Source organism: Marmota flaviventris, chromosome 7 (genome assembly GCF_047511675.1).
Source record: "Marmota flaviventris isolate mMarFla1 chromosome 7, mMarFla1.hap1, whole genome shotgun sequence".
NCBI lineage: Eukaryota > Metazoa > Chordata > Mammalia > Rodentia > Sciuridae > Marmota > Marmota flaviventris.
The window spans coordinates 9,495,450-9,517,919 of record NC_092504.1 but is presented as its reverse complement, the minus strand read 5'-3'; the positions used below and the strand labels follow the sequence as shown (position 1 = coordinate 9,517,919).

At 33.9% G+C, this 22,470-nt stretch overlaps 1 protein-coding gene across 3 annotated transcripts in view; it reads left to right on the top strand.

The window, feature by feature from the left end:
- Positions 1–997: 997 nt before the first annotated feature.
- Rab28 (RAB28, member RAS oncogene family) overlaps positions 998–22,470 on the top strand; it is a 107,218-nt gene continuing 85,745 nt past the window's right edge. For all 3 annotated transcript variants that reach the window (XM_027939378.2, XM_027939385.2, XM_071614151.1), the window contains exons 1-4: positions 998–1,249; positions 5,709–5,805; positions 10,901–10,989; positions 22,191–22,320. In XM_027939378.2, the coding sequence (XP_027795179.2) occupies positions 1,175–1,249; positions 5,709–5,805; positions 10,901–10,989; positions 22,191–22,320 (391 nt within the window). In that variant the 5' untranslated portion in view covers positions 998–1,174. The remainder of the gene's footprint in view (positions 1,250–5,708; positions 5,806–10,900; positions 10,990–22,190; positions 22,321–22,470) is intronic.

Genomic DNA, 22,470 nt, shown 5'->3' with positions numbered 1-22,470 from the left:
GGCTGTACAGGGCAGTTCTCCTTTTATTTGGACAAAGACTTCTATACTCTCAAGATATACTGTGAATGCCAAAGACTTTATGTTGTTGTGCGTTACACGTATCATTAATGCGTTGAAGTTAAAAATTGAGAAATGTTTAAGAACTGTTGCAAGCACTAGCTCCCTTAGCTACTAGAGTGAAGACGTCATACACCGTAGGTATCCTCTGGAAAACTGCATCTCTGTGAGAAATGAAGGTGGAATAAAGGCAAATTATCATGGAAAATTGTTTTCACTTCATCGGAATATGAGCAGGGCCACACTTTTGGGTGCCCTAGTTGAAAAGCATTCGCCAGGAGGTTGGCGCCCAGCACTGCTTGGTGAATTAATCTTCCGACTCTGGTTGTTCAGAGGCGGAAACCGCGGGTTTGAGAGGCCAAAACAAGTAGCAGACAGAACGAGAGCTCCACTGACTTCACTGCGGCTGCTGGGCTCATCGCCTGGAGGGCGGTGTTAGTCAGCGTCCCACCGCCCCGCTGCCGGCCAGCACTCTTGCTGCTCAGGACTTTCATCCTCAAGTCGGTTGCAGATCACGCTCCCTTTGGGCTCCTTAGGGTCACGCGCGTGGGTGCCCAGAGACAGGCCACGCCCCACCGCCTCTTCGACTCCCGGCTTCCCTGGCAACCAAGCATCAGCATCCTCCACCTCGTTGGGCTAAACCATTTGCTTCAGGGACCGTCTCAGGCAGGGACAGAAAGAGTGGAATTTAATAGGACGCTTGAAAGCTTATATGCTCATATTTTCTATAGTTACCTTGAAAGACACATTTAATTTTCTCTTCCAGCAAACTTCCTCTGCCAGTGCAGCGCTGCGTCTCGTGAGTCCCACTAGAATACCCCTACGCCATCATAGTGGTCCAGCCTGCAGGGGAGGCTCGCGGAGGGCACGGTTGGTGCAGGGGCGGGGCGCGCGCCGTACGTCAGGCGCAGGGGCGGGGCTGCGCGCAGGGGGTGGGGAGGCGGGCAAGATGGCGCCCGGAGAGTGAGTCTCCCTGGATTCCTCCAGCGGCTGTGGAGACTCCGGGGCGGGGGGTCGGCCCTTCATCACCTCCCTTCCTCCTCTCCCCCGCCCCCGGAGGCCTCCTACTTCCCTTCCTCCCTCCACTTCGGGGGGCGGGCCAGGTTCGCAGGACACCATGTCGGACTCTGAGGAGGAGAGCCAGGACCGGCAACTGAAAATCGTCGTGCTGGGGGACGGCACCTCCGGGAAGGTCAGTCCTCGAGCGGGCGAGCCATCACAGGCCTGCAGGAACCCCGGCGCGGCCCCTGCGCCCCAGCCTCCGCCCCTCCGTTGTCGTCTCTCGCGCCGAGCCCTGCGCCCCTAGGCCCGGCCTCCTGGCGGTGCCCGCGGCCGAACACGGAGCTGGCGCTCGGAGGCGGAGAGCTGTCCAGCGCCCCCTTAAAAACAGAAAAGTGGGTCCCCAGCTCCCCGCGGGATCGCGAACTCCTTCAAGACTCGGGTCCGCGTCCTTCGCTGGGAAGCTTTCAGCTCCTCGCCTCCAGGCTGGCGAGCATCTGCCGGGGACTTCCGCACCTCCGCCTGCAAGGCAGGTCGCACCTGGCGCCCCCGGCCCTTCCAGGTCCCGATGCCTGCGCTGCCCACTGAGCCCCCAGAACTCCGCTCAGGACCCAGGTGCCCTGCGAGAGGATCAGGCTCGTCATTTCCCGGCGGGTCACTGGAGGGCACGTTGCGAACCTATTTGGGTTTCGTCCATAAGATGGTATCGATAGGGGTCGCCGCCAGGGGTGAAATGTGAAAATACACATTAAATGCGAAAATACACACGAAGCTCTTAGAACACGGTGTGCACTCAATAAACGTTAGTAACTAAGCTAGTATCATACCTGTTCTTCATATCTGTTCCCAGCACAGCACCTGTCAGTACAAGTATTCGTGGGACAAAGGTTTTTTTGAGCTCCTGCTTAGGGTAGAACTTCCAGCATGACAGTGGCCCCTGCCCTAAAATCCAGCCTTCGATGACCAATGATCTTTGGTTGAAAGAATGAATGAGTGCATGCCTGAGACTAGCCCCAGGCAGCCAGTGCCCCTGAGCTGGGCTTCTTGACCCCAGGTTGTGGGACTCCTGCAGTGCTATAAACTGCCAGGTATTTGCTCGGGGGAGAGGGAGGGTTGCAGGGATCCCACCTTCCAAATAAATGGAAGAGCCTCTGCCCCGGGTACTTTCACACCTGTTGCTTCTGTGCAGGGCGCCAACACACTTTCTGGGAATATTGCTAAAGTTTGCCTCTCTTCTACCCGCCCCCTTTCCCCAGCCAGCCTTCAGAAACGCTGGCCTTTCCCCTTTTTCGGTTTCACGTTACCACGTTGCTGGTGTAGTTTGGACCCTGGTTAATGCGGTGACGGCTTCTCTTCGAATCCTCCTTGGCAGTTTGCTCTGCACGACTGCTGCTGCAGAAGTTCGAGGTTTAGAGACCTTGGGAAAGATGTCATTCGTATTCAAAATTAGAGTAATCCTATCATTTCTTTATCTTTCCAGGCTGCATTACTGAGTTTTATTCTGAGGCAAATACTTCGATGTGTTGTAATTACCTTTAAATATTTTGGGAAAGAAAAGAACTTGGGGTCGCTTTATTAGCATACGAATGTTTTGGACACTTAAAAAGGATTTTGAATAAGTGAATTGTTATAAATTTACAAGTCAGCCTTGTTTCTAACACTTATTCAATAAAAATTTTAAGTTAGGTTTTTATGATTTTATCATTTAGATTTTATTTTGAAAGCCACATAATTTTTTGCTTTCTAAATTTTATTGAATTCAGTTAGTAACTAAGCTTATTTTCCATTTAAAATTATGACGATAATATTAATGCATTTGTGAAATGATCCTCAAATCACCTATTATCCCATATGTTATCATATTTCTTTAAACTTTTGTTCATTTTTTTCTTCTGGCTTTTATCTAACTGTACATCTATTACTCAGTTGAAGAGTAATTATTCATAATTTCAAATCCATGTTTTCCAAAATTTAGGCTTTTCTACATATTTTTACTTAGTTGCTAATTTAGTGTGAATAATTATAGTTTTTCATCTCTGTCTCTTGTAGAACAGAACAGTTTTTCACTTGTGTATTGTTGAATCAGGACTTATCATTCTGCTTCAAAGAATAATGGTGATATTTTTTATGGTGCTCTAACTTACTCTTCATCCTCTTGACTAAACAATGCATTTAAAAAGGAACAGTTTTCTTTTCCTGTCAGAAATTTTCAGAAATGGGCATTTGAAACCTAAGGTTCTTTTTTTATTCTTATGTGAAAAATTTCTTTCTCCTTACCCTACTCAGCCTCCAGTTATTGGCAGCTGTCAACATTCCATTCTCCTTTTACTGTCCTTTTCTTTTATGAACTCACTTCTTATTTGTATCCTGATTTAACTCTTCGCCATTTTTCTAGCATTAGTTTTTTCCTGCTCCTTAAACTCTGTGCATTTTTGATACACACAGACAGAAGCAATAAAGAACAGTACTGACATGACCTCTAACAGTTTCTTCAAGAGAAATTTAGTTACTCCTTCCAGTGGCACATGTTTCTGTATATTTTCAATTCTGATTTATTAAACATTTCTTATTTTTGAGGCAAAATAGTCTTTTTTGCTGTTTTATGGTGTTAATCAATGTAGTTTGATTTAAAGATGTTAATATTAGTTTTCCAAACAAGAAATACAAAGAATCAGATAAAAATGTTGAGATATGGTAGCTGGTGGTAGTTCACTTTATGATTTTTAGGAATGGTATCTGTAGTAATTTGTGAGAAATTATTGAGTGTGAAACGTGGGATGATGTCTAGACAATTGAAGAAGAATCCTCTCTCCTATAGATTCAGTTGATTCTCTGAATAATTTTTAGAGCTGATGTCAGGAATAAGAACCTATTTGTGTTTCCTATGACCTGTACTATTGACAGTTTATACTTTAGTCCAATCGAAATTCCTCTGATTTTAAGACTGTTTTTGCCTCAAATATTTGAGGCAGTTTTGATATTGTTATATGCTTCAAGGATATAACAAATGTAGTGAAGTAATTAAAAATATTTAAAAATCTTGGAAGTTCTATTTCCAAGAAAAGAAGTTTTTACTCAGAATTTTTCTGAATATTAACATAAAAATATTAAATATTGAGAATCTTAAATGAAAGTGAAAAATTACTTCAAATGACAATATGCTGTTCCATGTGCCTCAAATTTCTCCTTACTTTTACATTTCCAACCACCCATATATTAAACATTTGAAGCACTTGTAGTTGTGGAAGTGATCATACTTATTTTTCTTCAGAACTTTGAATCTCTTTACAGGTGATTTTTTTTTTTGCTACAAGGGAGGCACAATTAGGCTAAAAGATAGCCAAAAAGACTTAAAAAAGAATACTCACCTCTTTTATTCTTGTCTTTCAGTTTTGATATCGTTATATGCTTCAAGGATATAACAAATGTAGTGAGTTTATTTCTAAATGTCTAGTAGAACATCTTTCTTATGGTAGTGCTCAATAATTACTTGATCAAATATCTTAGCAATTTATTACAAATTCTGAGTAAATATTTTAAAAAGTTGGGGCTAGGGTGTACAAATTGCCATTTGTGAAAAGTATGGTTTTGTGTAAAAGGAAGTTTACGTCTTATTAAAAGAAATTAAAAATTGGCCAAGTTTTCTTTTACACTGCTGTTCTTACATCATAATTAACTATAATAAGCTATCTTGGAAAATTTATCTTAGTTTTCGTTATTTTAAGAATTGACATCTAATTTTAACTTTTAAAAAAGGGTTATTTTACCCTAACTTTGGCACTCTGTCTTGAGAAATATAAAATCTTAGTGAAGCTGCCTTTTTTGTCCTTTTGGGGAGATTTTCAAATAATAATAGTGCATTTAAAATGTTTAAGAAATCTGAGTTATTGAGTTATTTGAGTTGTTACCAGAATTATTCATTTGCTTTGATTAAAAAAATACATTAAAAAAAGCTTTAGGATTTTTGAATGAAACCTTTTTATTAAAAAAGTAGGTGATTATCTGTTCTGGTTATAATCTTATGACTTTTAAGCATTATGAACCTTGAGTAGGATTTATATTGCCTGTTATATATTAATCTTAATAATGCTAGCTTCTTTATGTAAAAGATACATATTATCAGGGTCATTCTACTTAATTATTTTCATTTAATATCTTTAACAGAGGAAAATTAGATTGTTAAGATGAATTTCTTGCAAAAAAAAAAAAAAAGAAATTTTATAAGCTACTTTCCCCTTCTTCTTATTTAGCTGAGAACAGTTACCCTCAAAATATTTAACCTTATAAGTGAAACTCAGAGTTCTCTGAAAACATTTTTTTGAACTGATAGGTCAGATTCAGATTATTGGTCATGTTCCTTTAGTTTTCTTTGTTAATAATTCTCTAATTCTAATTTCCCTTGCTTGACAGCCAGGGGATTTGAAGAGATCTAACTGATTAGTCTTTTGTCTCCACTGCTGGCTGCTAGCAAGTAAAGTTTACCTGGGGGTATTAGGTCTCTCCTTCCCCTTGTAACTGATTAGAGCTGCTTTAAGTTGTCTGGTGGATCAATTGGAGTATAAATGTTAAGAAAATACTTGATAAGATTTAGTAGTAGTCTTATGTTTCCATTAATTAATTTTGGTATTTTGTGCATCAATTTTTTTTTTTAGACCTCCTTAGCTACGTGTTTTGCTCAAGAAACTTTTGGAAAACAGTACAAGCAAACTATAGGACTGGATTTCTTTTTGAGAAGGATAACATTGCCAGGTAAGAGACAAAAAAGTCTTAACATAGAAAATTGTACAAATATTGCAATAACAAACATAAGACCAAATTGTGTAAAATGAATTTTTGTGCTGCTTCTGCAAGAAAATATATGCAATCAGTAAATCTATTGTAGGAAGTTTAACTTTAATCAGCATCTGCATGAAGGCATATTGTCCATGTGAGCCATAAAAAGATTATATGTTCCCACACCCCCTCACTATTTCTGGCCACTATACATTTTTTTGAGGATAAATCATATTTGCTTATAAAATTCTAAAAGGTGTTAAAAAATTAAATGCTATACATTTGTTAACAGATATTGTATTAACTAAATGTGAAAAGATTGGGAAGGATTATTTTTTAAAATATTATTTTGATTAGCTTCTACTTCAGTTTTTTGTTTGAAAGTTGGAACAGAAGTATAATGTAGCTATGGAACTTCTGTGCTCTAATATGTGAATGCTGTTTTATGCAAGGCAGCATGAAATTGCTGGCATTTAATAGACCACTAAAATTTAGGGTCCCTAGGCACTCATAAAAATACAGTTTGAGCATTCAAGATATTTCAGTTCACCATGCAAAGAAACTATTTAGATGCCAGTTGCAGCACATTTTGTGGGAAATACAGGGAAATAATAACACAAAAAGAGTGGTTTATGTTTTAAGTTAGTTTCTGAACAATTGGGGCTTTAAAATGCTCTGTCCATTCAATTTCAATGGTCAAATTCTATGTTTAAAGTATTTTATTAAAAGCAGTTTATCTTGATTGACTTTATAAACCATCACCCTCTTCTCTGTAAGGAAACACATTTGAATAAAATGGTATGATGTTAAATGCATATACTAGAATGCAAGTGATACAGGGTAATGGGATTTAATAAATTCCAGTATTATTAAAATCTGTTAACCTCTCTAACACCCCACCTATCAGACTATTCCCCATAAAAGTTGTAGAGCAGTTAAGGAAAACTCTTGATAATTGAGGTATTCTTCTTATCTCATTAGTAATATACTCTATTTTGCTATTGTTTTTATTTAGTTCTTAGTGAAGAATAGGAGAGACAATGTGAGGAAAAAAGAATTCTAACTTTTCCATTAATAAGTTATTGTTTAGTAAGAGGTTTAATGAGAAACATACATTCTTTATTTCATCTGTATTTTTCTTTAATGTATTAAAAACTGAAAATATTTTTATTTGTATCATTCTTATTCATATAGATAGATTAAAGCTCCATTCAAGACACTTAGGGAAGTCACAAATCATATAATGTACATATCAAAAATTGAGTTTTGCCAGTTTTTCTCAGGGATGCCAGTTGTTCATAGAGAACCTCAATAGTTATCAGCTATTTTGTTTTGATTAGTAAAAGCACCAACTTTTTGTCTTTTTAATTTTAATTTTTCTCATTTATTTAGTTGAAAGCTTAAATAAAGGAGGAAGCATCTACTTAAATATTATAAAGACTGATTTGGACTATTTATGTGACACTTGTGATGATTTCTGACCATTGCATAGTGCTACCAATTTAAAAATTCTGCTTACTTTGTAAAAAGTTCTAGTATTCTTAAGATTCAAATTTAAAGTGTAATAATTTAGGCTTACAAAGTATTTAGGTTAAAAAATGATGTTAGGAAACATATATTCTTTTAAGAAATTTTTTTTTTTGTGGTACAGTATATTCAACCTATGGCTTTTACGTGTTAGGTGAGTGCTGAGCTAACATATGGAAACATATGCTCTTGGAAACATTTGCTCTTAATGAATTTATATCTTAATTTTCTTGATGAAATTTTTATTTTGATATACAGTGTTCCAGAAAAAATTTCTACATTTTAAAAGGATGGGATTTTATTTTTTTTGCCATTTAATGGACTCAAAATTGTTTTAGTGTGTCTTGATCTTATGTAACTAATAGGTGTATTTAAGAAATACAAATAAATCACAAGGTTCGTAGTTCATCCTTTATATGCTTTCACCCTAATTTCAGTTCATTGTAAGTGTTCAATGTAGAATTATTATTTGTATCATTTGCTAAGTTAAGCATTGTTGAATTTATGGTAAAGCGGCATCGTATGTGAATCTAATTCTTGTTACTATTTCAGTAAAGTTTTCTGAACAGTCAGATTGTTAGGGATGTAAACCTCATGTCCATCTATTCACATTCTCTTCATGCAGGTTTTCAAGGTCATTACTTTGCAAATACTCATCCATTTTAGTATAGTTCATGATCCGGTATGCTGTATAGTCTGGATGCAACCACTGTGCAGATTTTACTGCTTAAAATAGTGTATCTGTTAGTCAGAGATTCTGCTGATAGAGCTTCTTAAGAGCCTTAGTCAAAATACTTTCAGGAAGCTTGTGGGTACAGTCCAGTAAACAGCGTTCTACTGTGAAAAGGATTTCTAAGTCTTAGTACAAGAAGTGGGCAGTCTTGTGTTTTTAGTTTCATCTTGACTATGCAGCACTTTAAGTAAGGTTAACCAAGGCACCAAGTGTACTTTTACAAGGTCACTGTTGAGTCCTCTTGGTGGCTTTGATTCATACCAAAAACAACTTACTTGTATTTTGTTACCCCATCTGTTTTGTTTTTTTCCTAGTTACATGTCATTTCTTACAGAGGAGCAGGGACTTTATCGCATTTTGCATTTGAGATTAGATTGTTGACAATATCTGTGATATTCTTATTTGTTACACATTTGTATTAGATGCAGACTTGATAGAAAAAAATTATAGTATTACTTGAATATGCTTATGCAACTTTATAGGTATGTCATCTTGAAAACATAATAGGAGGCTTCATATGTTTATACTTTCAAATCTGAAGTTAAAATTGATTTGAATCACATCTTTACATGACTTTTTTCCTCAAATTGAGAATCCCCGTTTTTAGTTTTATGTATTAATAAGCCTAAAATTCTAATGCAGAAGTTAAAAATATGTATTTCTAGGTATATGAAACATCTGCGAAGTTAATACCTCTTGTCAAAGATATAATGATAGTAAATTGCTTTTCACTAATATTTTAGCAAAATATGCATTGCTGATAATTTTGGTAGATTATCAATAATGCATAATTATTTTTACTACTGAGTCACTAGAATCTATATCTTAAAAAAAGAAAAGCAACAAGCAAACAACAGTGTTTGAAAAGGTATAGATTTTAAAAAGTATCTTCAACATATGAATATAAATCTCTTAGATTGGAGATAGGTAGATGATTTAGGGTTTTAAAGATGATTATAGTCAGTATTTGGAAGCAGGTAATGAAGAGCGTGTTCCTAAAGTTGAAGTATTCACAATATCTAGTTCAGATAGGATCTAGTATTAGAATATAAAGAAAAAAAAAAGGCAAAAAGCTTTATATTATCTTGATGTGAGGTTAAGTAATAGGGATTATTGACCTTGAAGAAATTGGATTAAATACCCTTTAGCAATTAATAAGCATTGCCTATAGTTTTACTCTATAATTTACTCACTATAAGAGTTAAACATTGTCTTTTGATATAAACAAATGCCTGTAAAGAGTTTTTCAAATAAAATGAATGGATTACTGTCTGTTTATCTAGGGACTTCTGAAACATATACCTTTACTGAGGTTAGCTTTCTCATCTACTAAATTTGAGACAGTGTTCTGTAACACTATTATTTTGGTTTGACTCTCCAAAAATTTAGATTTTTTAAGAAATTGGGTTTATGTAGGTTGTTGGACAAGTCTTAGTCTGTGACATTTTGGTTTTTGCATTCATAGGGCTTTAATACTGTTTCACTCATTACTCTGTGAGCGTTGAAAGTGTTTCTTTGAGAATGATGGTGGGTGATAAACTTCAGTAGCTCTCATTAATGCTAATGGAAGTTCTTCCTGGAAATCCTCTGTGCGGTGGCAGATGGAGCAGGCCTACATCCAAACAATGGAAAGATTGTAATTCAAACCCACCAAACTTTAGAAGTAAGGGTAAAATTTTGCTGGTTAATCCAATGTCTTACTTTCTTTTCAGTTAAATGATATGATTAGCATTCTCTTTTTTTTAGTGTTTGACATTGACCTAAAAATTCTTGTCTTTATAATTCTTTTTGTTTTGGAAGTGAGGTCATTTTCTCAGTTTTTATGTGGATTTTCCTGATTTGCAAGTCATTTAGAAGATGCTGGTTGAGACTTTGAAGAGAACAACATAGTGCGATGAGCCAGAATAGTTTGAAGGGTTAAGCTAAATGCATATTGGACATGGTCATTCACTTTTATAGCTCAATGATTAGTTGCATTGATGAGAGGAAATAACTTATTGCACACATTTTGCTTCACCCAAATATTTTACAAACTGCACAAATGAATTTTAAAGATTACTTTTTAATTAGTGTTTTAGGATGCTTTTATAGTGCTTGCATGGGGGAAGAGAATTAATCACAGTATATTATCAAGACTTTGAAGCACATATAATCTGTTTCAGTGGACATACTTTGAATATGTATGAATGTATCTTGTTTAGAAATATACTGGGTCTGGGTATCTTATATCATTTCTGACCAGGGTCATCAAATGTGTTCATATTTTACAGGTTAAATTTGAAAACATAATTTTTGATTGTTTATCATTAGTATATAGCAGACATTCAAATAAAAATATTTCTTTGAGTTGAAATTAAGATGCATTTTTATAGTCTTTTTTTTGGTGAGTTTTAGAACCGACAGCAAAATTCATGTGGGTTAACATATCAAGCTTTAATTTTTATTTTTAAAGTATGTTTCTTACTCCATGCACATGTGCTTTATTGTTCTATTCTTTGAGAATATTTACATTTTTTTAAGGTTCAGAATATTTCTTGTGTTTTTTTTTAGGGCTTAAGTTCATAAATTAAAGCGTACTTAATTTTGTTTTGAAGAAGAATAAATGTGGTTCCATGGAAATGAATAAAGGCATAAACCTAGATTCTCCACTATGACTTCTTTGACAACACTATTTTCATAGTTCCAAATATTTTTTTTCAGAATAAAAGGCACATTAGGTTCAGAGTTTAACATTGTGACTCGGTGTTCTGTGAAACTCCGCTCAGTTGCTTCATATTACTTAACTTTTTATGTACTTTTTTTATATTCTAGGAAACTTGAATGTTACTCTTCAACTTTGGGATATAGGAGGGCAGACAATAGGAGGAAAGATGTTGGATAAATATATCTATGGAGCACAGGTATGACATAAATTCTATGGTTATTCTACTACTGACAATACTCTTCTTATAAAAATGTACACACACATGCTCTTTCTAACTTAATCTTTCCTTGATATGAGAGAGACTCATTTTGCATTTGTGCCAGTCCTTTGGTTTCATTCTCCCCAAATTATGTTTGGAATGATTTGGGTGAGGGAATTGGTAGGAATTAGAAAACTCTTAACGTCTTACATGCCATCTATATTTCTAGAGGTTATTGTTAGCAGTTGAAAAATGCAGTGTCAAATTAAATTTCTTAGATGATTTGTTTATAATAAAATAGGTATTATTAGATGATGTGTTTATAATAAAAAATAGAAAACGAGAAAACTTAAATTGCAAGGACAAAAATTTGATTCTTAAAACCTTCTTCTTTGTTTTTCTACATTGTTCCTTATTTTCTGCAAAATCTTTCTACTTATGTTTAACATTTACATTTGTGATTATATGACCTGCTATTTTATGCACTATTATTTTTAAAACCTGTATATAAGACTTGTGTGTCTGGCTTTTTTGCCATTTTAAACAAATTAGAACTAAAGTGGACATGAAGCTAAAGAAAACTGGCTGGACAGAGATATGTAGAAAGTTGCAGTCCTTGATTTACTCCTGTGCTTGATAAAATGCAATTTGAAAATTGTACTCTTTTTCCTCTTTGCCCCATAAAATCTAGCTTCTGGCCACATAAAGGATTTTTTTTTTTTAAATAAAAGTAAGACCGATCTAATTTATAATGATATTTTATTCTTGGTGTCAAATAGGATAATTTTTATAGTATATCTAGAGTTAGTGAAGAACAGGAGTATTTTATGCATTTCAAGAGTAAATAATATAAACTTCAAATAGTCCTTTTTTCTTAAAAATTAGGGAAATATAATGTTCATGAATTGGGTTTTATCAATTCTATTTTACTTAAAATCATTTAAAATTTATTTATTTTATTTTTAAAAGTCATTTAAAATATATTACTATTATATAAAAATTAGAATCGATGTGAAAATAGTGTAACATAAAATTAACCATTCTAAGGTATATAATCAGAGGTATTTAGTACTTTCACAATATTGCCTAACCATCCCCTTAACATATTGTTTTATGTATTAAATAGTTGATTACAATCAGCAGGCTTTAATAGGAAAATTTGTGGAAATTTTGAGAATTTCCATCTTTTTGGGGAGTCCTTAGGTTTAGTAAAATGTCTCTATTCTCTTTTTTCATGTGCTTCATTTCTTGGGAGAAAGTAAATGTTATTTTTCTCTTAGAACTTGTATAGGCCTCTGTCTTGAAGGTCCATGTTGATGCTTTTCCTTTTGCTGATGCCTTATGTTGTTCACACCTTGCAGTTTTTGTGACTGTTATCAGCCCATACCCTGCTTTATTAAACAATCATGTAGTATAGTGTTCTTGAGAAAATTATGACCATTTTCATGAAATTGACCAGGAAACTGAGAATTCCAGATGATGAAATGAGTTGTCATAAACTAATGATAATGTAATTACTTTTTTCTATTTTCCAGAAATTAAAAGTAAATGCTATGTAAAATATACAAAGCCTATTTATTAGTAGTTTATTTTGTTAAAATAGATATAAATATACATCTAGGACAGAAAAGCTGATTCATTATTTATAACCATAAAACAATACTTTTGTAAACATTCTAATATACTTAATGACTTTATATTATATAATCATATACTTTATTCTTCAAAGTAGATCTGTATTGCTTTTAGAGTTGTAGATTCTTTCTATTGCCCATTTCATGAATACTTTGGATTGTGTATACATGCTACAATACAAAAATATTTCACAAATAATGTTTGATTAGCTATTTTGAGGACATGAGTTTAATATGTTATTTAGGATTTTGTTTTAGGTTCTCTAACTTTGTGTTGTGATTAGAAAGAATTATCTTATCCATGTCTGGCCTATTAAACTAGCAAGTCTATTTTAAAAAGCATTTATTAATATCCAGGAAGAAGCTTATTTTAGGGTGGAAGTTAACTTAGGCCTAAATAAAACTGATTATTTTACCCTCTTCACTTTTCCCCCAGTAACATTAAACTTTAGCCATAGTCTATTGAATAGTGTTCGTTGAAACCAAATTGAATTGACACCCAAAAAGAATTAGTAAGATATTTTAACAAGAACTAGTTCTAAGAATTGAAATATGTCCCAGTAAAATTTCCAGATTTTAAATTAATTAAAAAATTTCTAGGAGTCTTCAGAAAGATGTTATAGGCTATTTTTCCTAGTGGTTAGGAGCAAACACACAGTACATAGTGTTTAGTGCCCTGTAACCTGTGGCTAACAGAGGCTAATAACAAACCTCAGAGAAGGACTGGATGTTTCATTTTTGTAGCTCTTTCTGTCTTGGAATCTAAGTGGTTTGCAAACACTGCCCCACTGAGCATAAACTCAATGAAGTATAGTTATTTGTGAGGTAGAACACAACTGCTATTGTGTGCTAGTGCCCCACACAGATGAGTCAACTTGTTAACTAGTAACAAAATAGTTTGGTGCCTGTATAACAACTGGGGAGAAAGCATACCTCAAAACTGGACTCCCTGAAACCCTCTGCTGTCTTTTACCATGAACTTTATTTGGATATTGCCAATTTATAACTGATTGTATTTAGAGACCTCTCTTGGGTTGGTATTTCTTAGAGGTTGTATCTGTACAGCCAGGTATTATATTGTTATGACTGTTGTATAATCTGTGTGACTTAATTAATTTCTCTAACTAAAAACTAAAGTAGATCATTTTTCTTGCAAGTAAGGGAGGGGAAAAAACCTTTGCATTTTGGAATAAGGAAATGTTTCAGTTCAGAGGTTAAATAGTTTTTGGCACCTGTGGATTGTGGAACTAAACCTATGTAATATTTCACTGTTAAGCCTATTAAGTGTTGATACCAATATGTGTTACTTCAAAACAATTATCAGTTCCTACTTTGGAAATGGTATTCATTTGACTGATTTGACTGGCTGACTGATCATGCTTATTAGATATGATAAGTGAAATAGATGAAAACAAAGTACTATATAAAGTAACCTTATATACTATTTATATAAGAGTCATGAAGTGTACAAAGAAGGGTTAGTAGTATCCTCTGGAATTTGGAAGATAGCAGAAAAGTGCAGTTAAGAAAAAAAATGGAGGGAAATTTTTGTTGAAGAATTTGAAGATAAAGAAGGACATATTAAACTTGAAATCTGATTTCCAAGGTCATATAAAAATTTGATGAAAAGGTACAGTTGGAGGCAAACTGGGAAGAGGAAGCACAGGGCATTATGGGGATGAATACAGAAGAAAGATAAATGAAATGAGGTCTATGGGGCAGGAGACATGGCGATGGGTTTAGATGATACAAGCATGCCAGGAAGATTAGATCCAGAAGCCCCAAGTAGGTTGACCTCAGACTTCAGTTGATGTTAAGATATGTTCAAGGGACTTGTACTTTTTTGTGGTTGGGTGGATTCTAATAGTTTCTGTAAGAAATCAGAAGAATTCTGGATTGATTGATGTGGTGAGAAACTCATATTTAAACATGCTTGTATTTTTTTCTATTGCCCATTTCATGAATACTTTGGATTGTGTACACATGCTACAATACAAAAATATTTCACAAATAATGTTTGATTAGCTATTTTGAGGACATGAGTTTAATGTGTTATTTAGGATTTTGTTTTAGGTTCTCAGCACACACACACACAAAAGCTAGACCTTTAAGAGGTGAGTTCTTAGAGGTCTAGCTTTTGTCATGTGTGTGTGCTGAGCTTGGTGGGTAGAGAGGTCTTGGGGGTTACCAGTTTGATATTAAGTGTCTTTCAGACAGTTGGTCCATTTCATCTATATCATTAAGTTTGTGGTCATAAAATTGTTCATTTTATTATCCTTTTAATATTGGTGATAATTAATAGTGATCTTTCATCCATTTCTGAAAGTAGTAATTTGTGTCTTTTCTCTTTTTTTTTTAAAAAAAATGATCTTTATGAAGAACCAGCTTGTGGTTTTATTGATTTTTTTTTGTACTGTTCTTCTCTTTTCATTGGTGTCTGCTATAATTTATTTTTATTATTATTTTGCTTTAAAAACTGCTCTTCTGATTTCCTACAGTGGAAGAATAGATTGTTGATCTTTCTTCTTTTCTAACATATGCATTCAATGAACACTTTCCTCTAAGCACTGCTTTAGGCGCATCTCATAAGTTTTGATAAGTTGTACTCCTTAAGTTCAAAAACTCAAAAAAATTCTCTTAAGATTTCCTTGATGCATACATTACTTAGAAATATATTGTTTAATCTCTTATGAAAAATTGTGCTCTATATATGTAATAAGAATTATAATGCATTCTGCTGTTTTATATATACATATATATAAATATATATATATTTTAATCTGTAAATATTTTGAGTTTCATAAGCTGTCTTTGAAAAATTGATTTCTGGTTAATTTCTTTGTAGTTTCAGAATATGCTTTGTATTATTTCTACTGTTATAAATTTGTTAAGGTATGTTTTAAGGCCCAAAATATAGTCTGTCTTTGTGAATGTTCCAAGAGAATATGAGAAGAGAGTATATTCTAATGGTGTATGGAGTATTCTATAATGTAAATTAGATGAAGTTGATTATTCGTGATCTTCAAGTCAACTATATCCTTATTGAAAATCCGTTTACTTGATGTGTCAATTAATGAGAAAAGGGTTTAGGAGTCCCCAGCTATAATAATGAATCCATGGATTTGGAATTCCTTGCAGTTCTATCAGTTTTACCCTCATATATTTTCATGTCCTGTTGTTAGGTTGCATATACACTGATACTTGTTATATATTCTTGGAAAACAGACCTTTCTAACATTATTGTCAGTCTTTAAAGTTATACTAATTTTTCCTTGTTCTAAACTCTGCATTGTATGACCTTGATATGGTATTCCAACTTTCTTTTCATTAATTTCTATTTTCCTATTGCTTTATAGACAACCTTTTTAAAAAATTTTAAATGAGTTTCTTATAGGCAAATATATAGTTAAGTCTTGTTTTTTTAAATTTACTCTGACAATGTCTTTTAACTGGTATTTTTTGACCATTCACATTTGATTGATTTAGTTGGATTAATATTTATCATGTTTGTTTTCTACTCTTTGCATTTTTGTTTTTTTCCACACCCTTTTTTCTCTTTTTTGATTTTATTTGAGTGTATCAACATTCTTCTTTAATTTTTTTTTGGTGATTGCCCTATAGTTTTCGTATATATATTTTTTTACTAATATAAGTCCACCTTGAATAACACTCTATTGCTTCACTTGAGGTAAGGATGCTTCAAAAGAGAATATTTTCAATGCATCCTCCCTGTCTCTCATGATAGCATTGTTATTTATCTGACTTATCCATATGCTATATGCTGTAGTCATTTAATACATTGTTGTTATAATTACTTTAATTATATTTAGATCAGTTAACAATAAGAAAAAAATATTTTATTTTGCCTTTATTTATTGCTTCTTTTTTCTCTCTTTTCTTCCCTTCCTTTCTCCCTTCCTCATTCTGTATGACTCTATTTTTAAATTTATTTTTTTATAAATCAACAATTGATTATTTTATATGTTTATGGTATATGAAGTGCTATAATGATTTATAGATGTAGTGGAGACCAATTCAAGCTAATTAACATTTGTTAATACACTATTGTTATTATTAATTATACTCACCGGGCTGTGCTGAGATCTCACACAAAAAGTATGTCTCCTTTCTAACTGGGAGATTTTATTCCCTTTGGCCATCATCTCCCCATTTTCCTCACATCCCCAGGCCTCTGTAATTATCATTTTATTCTCTGCTTCTAATCTATGAGTTTGGTTGTTTTAGACTTCACATATTAAGTGAGAACATGTGATATTTGTCTTTTTATGTCTGGTTTATTTTACTTAGAATTACGTTCTTCAGTACAATCCATGTTATCATAAATTTCTGCATTTTCTTCTTTTTAAAGGCAGAGTATTATTCCATTGTATGTATATACCATATATTTTTTTTCCTGTTCATTTGTTTTTGGACACTTAGTTTGACTTCATAACTTGTCTATTGTGAATAAGGCTGACATGAACATGGTAGTATAGACATTTCTTTGATAAACTTAATTTCAGGTCTTTTGGATGATAAATACCCAGAAGTGAGATTGATGAATCAAATGGGAATTCTGCTTTTTAGTGTTTTGTGAAAACTTGATGCAGTTTTTTGTAATGACACTACTAATTTACATTACCACCAACAGTGTAAAAGTTTTCTCTGTAGCCCACATACTCATCAACATTTGTAGTCTCCACCTTTTTGATAATAGTGGTTCAGACAGATTTGAGATGATACATCCTTGTGAATTTTAATCTACATTTTTTATGACAATTAATGTTAAACATTTTTCTTGTATCTTTTGACTTTTTGCATGTCTGTCTTTGAGAAATATCTTTTCAGGTCCTTTGCCCATTTTAAAAAAATTATTATTGATTTGTATGAGTTCTCTTCACACTGTTGTTTTCTTTGCTGTGCAGAAGCTTTTTAAAAGTTTAATGTAATTCCTTTTGACAGTTTTTGCTTTTGCTGCCTGTACTTTTGGGGTCAAATCCAAAATACTGCCCAGGCAAATATCAAGAAGCTTTTTTCCCCTTTGTTTTCTGCCAGTGGTTTTTACAGTTTCTGTTTTTATGCTTATGTTTTTAATTCATTTCAAGCTGATTTTTGTATGTAGTGTGAGATAAAGGATTCAGTTTTATTTTTCTGCATATCTATCCAATTTTCTCAACACCTTTTATTGAAGAAACTGTCCTTTTCCAACATTGTGTACTCTTGGCACTTTTGTAAAAAAAAAAAACCTAATTGTACATGTGTGGTTCATTTCTGGGTTATTTTGTCACATTTATCATTGTGTCAGGTTTTTTTTTTTTTGGGGGGGGGTAATACCATTGCTGTTTTACTATAACTGCAATAGAACTTGAAATCAGATAGTGTGGTGCCTCCAGCTTTGTTCTTTTTGCTGTGTTATTTGAGGTATTTTGTGACAGTCATTCTTTGTTATGTAGAACTCAAATTTCTTAGATCGTTTTCCTTCTCCCTGAAGAGCATTAAAATATTTTTTATTGTTGTAACATAATCATATATATTAGTGGGATTCATTATGCTGTATTCATACATGCACATAGAATAATTTGATCAGTCTCATTCCCAAATACCTCCACGTTTCCTTTCCTTCTCCCTCTCCCTGATCTGCTTACTCTACTAATCTTCTATTATTGTTACTATTATAATTTAAATTATATTTATTAGTGCATTATAATGATATAAAAGCAGAGTTAATTGTGATATATTCATGTGTGGACATAGCATAATTTAATAGATTTCATTCCCCAGTGCTTCCCCATGTTCTCCCCTCTTCCCTTCCTCTCAATCCCCTTAATTAAGACCTATTTTTAAAACATTTCTCCTGAGCAGGTCAGCAGGCAATGAATTCCTTGGTTTTGCTTTTCTGAGAAGTTTTTATTTCTTATTAACTTCTGAACAATAATTTGCTGGATATAGAATTCTAGACTGGTGGTTGTTTTGTTTCTATCATCACTTTACTCTCTTCTTATTTGCAAAGTTTCTTAAGAGAAATTCTCTGAAATTCTTATCCTTGTTATTAAGAAGACATTTTCCCCTTCTTCTCTGGCTTCATTCAAGGTTTTTTTTTTTTTTTGTCTTTTGTGCATGTGGTATGCCTCCTTTTACAGTTGTTGGTATTTTTCCTACTTCTGAGGTTTGATATGTGGAATTAGGGTCATTTCTTGGCTATTACTTCAAATATTTCATAAGCTTTAGTGTCTCTTCTGTTATTCCAGTTAGGGATATGATGCACGACTTGGAATTGTCCCACTGTTCTTTGAGGTTTTTGCTCTGTTTTATTCATCTTCTTTTTGTATTTGGAAGTTTCTATTAACCTAATTTTGTAAGTTCACTGATGTCCCAGGCTATCTACTAATATGTTCAACAGTGGCATTTTTTATTTCTGTTATAGTAGTTTAGCTATCTAGTATTTCCTTAAGAGTTTCAGTTTTTCTGTTTACATTATCCACCTGTTCTTGCATGTTGTCTGTCTTTCCCATTAGAACTCTTAGCATTTTATTGTAATCATTGTTATTTTAAATCTAGTAATTGCAAAATCTGTGTCATATCAGACTCTAGTTCTGAAGCTTGCTTTTTCTCTTGAAAATGCCTTTTGGAATGCCGTATAATTTCCTACTGAAAGCTGGATAGGATGAACTGAGTGATAAAAAATTGGGTAAACAGATCTTTAGTGTGAGGTTTTATGTTGTTTTGGCCTGGGTTGTGTCATATTGAATGTGTGTTGTAGCTATAGGTGCCAAAGGCATGAAATTCTAGTATTCTTGTTTTTTTTTTTTTCCTCTCCCTATCCTTTTTTGATATCTTAGTGAACTCCTTAGTTGAAGTCTATCTTGTAGCTCTTGAGCTGTCGTTGACTGCTGTTACACTGGAACACTGTCAGTAATGTGGCTAATTATGGGGAAGGGAAAGAATTCTGCATTCTCAGTTTTTAGTGGCCTGTGTCATGGAGCTTTTCTCTTTACAACTGTATTTGAGCTTCTCCCACTTAGTGAAACACAATGGCCAGAGGAGACTGGAGTTGGAAACTTTCCTTCTCCTAGGGAACATAAGACTCTGGAAATATCTCACAATGGTTACTTTCTCTCTCTCCCCGTTCAGAGCCATGAGGGAATTTTTCTTGGCTCTTCCCCAAGTTTCTGGAGGTAAGACGCATGGAGGTGTGGGGGTAACCCTAAGACTATGTGCCCCTAGTATATTCCACTGAAGCTTGACCACTATTGCTAGCAATTTGTTAAAACTGCTAACAAAGTTAACATCTAGATATTACCATTTACTGCCTCTAGTAGCTTCTACTCCAGGTAAGCTGATCTTGACAATAACTATCTGAATTCTCCTGTCTCTGTATATTTCAGAATGGTGATTTGCCTTGCAATCTCAGTTCTCTGATGAGTCTAAGAATAAAGTCACTGATTTTCATTGTGCCCAGACTTTTCCTTGTTTAAGGACAGGTGTGATCACTTACCAATTTTTTATATGTTGGAGCTGAAACTGAAAGTCCTAGAATTCCTTTTGTATTTTAATATTTTTGCTTTTCTTAATCTTCTCTGATTTTCACAAAAATGGTGAAGATCAAAACTGGTACTAATTATGATGATAATATCAAAAACAATATAATATTTTTACCTTAAATTGTATTGAGAATGATCAGAGAAGCATTAGGGTTGTTTAGATGGCTAAATCAGTTAATAAGTTTATCCTTCTGTCTTTTTATGAGTCCTGAAAAATTTATAAGGATCACTGAATGGAAAATTTTGGACACATTGATCTGGACTAGGAATTTGCAGACTTTTCCTGTAAAAAGCTAGGTAGGGAATATTTTAGGCCTTTTTGTAGGCTGTACTATCTCTGTTGCAACTAATCAACTCTGCAGTTGTCCACAAAAGCAGCCATTAGTAATGCTTAAACAAATGAGTATGATGATGTTTTAATAAAAGTTTATCTACACATATAGGCTCTGTGCCAGACTCAACCCACAGGCTCTATTTTACCAATCTCTGCCTAAATTTTGGCAAATAGTACAATAGTACTCCCACTCCCAGCCTCACTGAGCCTAAGCCAGTTGCTGGATATTTACCAGCATATTACTGGCCATGACTACTGTATATCCTTGTCTACTTATGTGTCTGATTTTTGCTACGAAACTATGAGGTCCTTAGAGTTTGGAACTTATAACCCTAGCACCGAGCACAATGCGTGGTGTATAGTTGTCAGAGAAATGTTTTTAGTCATTTAGTCCTTGACTCAAATTCTGGCTTGACCCACTTACCTATCTTTATGACATTGGTGTGTAACCTTTGTTTATCAGTAAAATGGGAATGATAATGCCAGCCTCACGTGATTATTGTGAGAATTAATGAAAGACATACATCTGATGCATAGTAAATGCAAAAAGTACTTCACTCTAAGAAGTAGACATAGATGCCATTAGAGTCCAGACTTATGCAGAACTTTGTATTAAGTATTTGACCACAAACTGGATGAGAATCAAGAATGTGGAAGTTATTTTTGTGTATGTATATACTTTTCATTCTTCCCCTGCAAAATAATGGGATAAATTAAGAGAAATATGATATATAAGAGGCAGGAAGCAATCTCTCTGTTATATTTGGCTTTACTCAGACTCTTATTACAGTATCATGTCCAGTTTTACATTGCTCATTTTAAAGAGGATGTCAAAAAACTATATGTAGTATGTCCTGGGAAGAATCAACAACTATGATTAAAGGGACAGAAAATAGGCCCTTTGAGGCAAGTTTAAGGAACTCAGTTTATTTACTCTGGAAAGCAGACGGTAAAGGAGTTACTTAACTGTCTTCAAGTATATGAAGGGTTATTATAAGGAAGATACTCTCAAGTTGTTCTCCAAATGCACAGAGGACCAAAAGAGGAAATCGACTTTTCATTTAAAGAAAATTGTGTTAAACACTGAAATGGACTATCAAGGGATGTCATGGAATCTCCATTTTAAAAAATTCTTTAAAAAAATAGCAACAGATGGTTATTCATTAAAAAGCTTAAATGTTTGACCTCAAGAACGTGAGAGACAGGACTGTAGACCTGCAGCCTTTCCTTTTTGTGTGATATGATTTTATTTTATTTTTATTTTTTAAAATATTTATTTTTTAGTTGTAGTTGGACACATTATCTTTATTTCACTTATTTATTTTTTTATGTGGTACTGAGGATTGAACCCAGGGTCCTGCATGTGCGAGGCGAGCACTCCACTGCTGAGCCACAATCCCAGCCCTGATTTTATTTACTGTAATTTGCCAAGCATATCTTACAGGAAAATCACTTTTGATAAAATTATACCCTGGGTTGCATTATATTTTAATTACTGGATTTATATTGAAAGAACATTTAGTATTATTTATGTGCTAGGATTTATAATAAAGTCAGTTTATGTATAAAAACTCTACATTTTTATCTTTTATATTCTACTTGATATATCTGAAGCATAATTGAAGAATATTCATAATTAATATTTTTTAAGTAGTACATTACAAATATTCTGTACCTCTTTTGTGACAGGGAATCCTCTTAGTATATGATATTACAAATTATCAAAGCTTTGAGAATTTAGAAGATTGGTATACTGTGGTGAAGAAAGTGAGTGAAGAATCAGAAACTCAGCCGCTGGTTGCTTTGGTGGGCAATAAAAGTAAGTTCTTACTACTTATTTATAGTAAAGTTTGTTTGCTGCTGTAAACTGAATATTTGTGTCCCCCTCCTAATTCATATCTTGAGACTCAAATCCCTAACATAATGGAAATTGGAGGTGGGGCTCTTGGGTGGTTGTTAATAAAGAGAA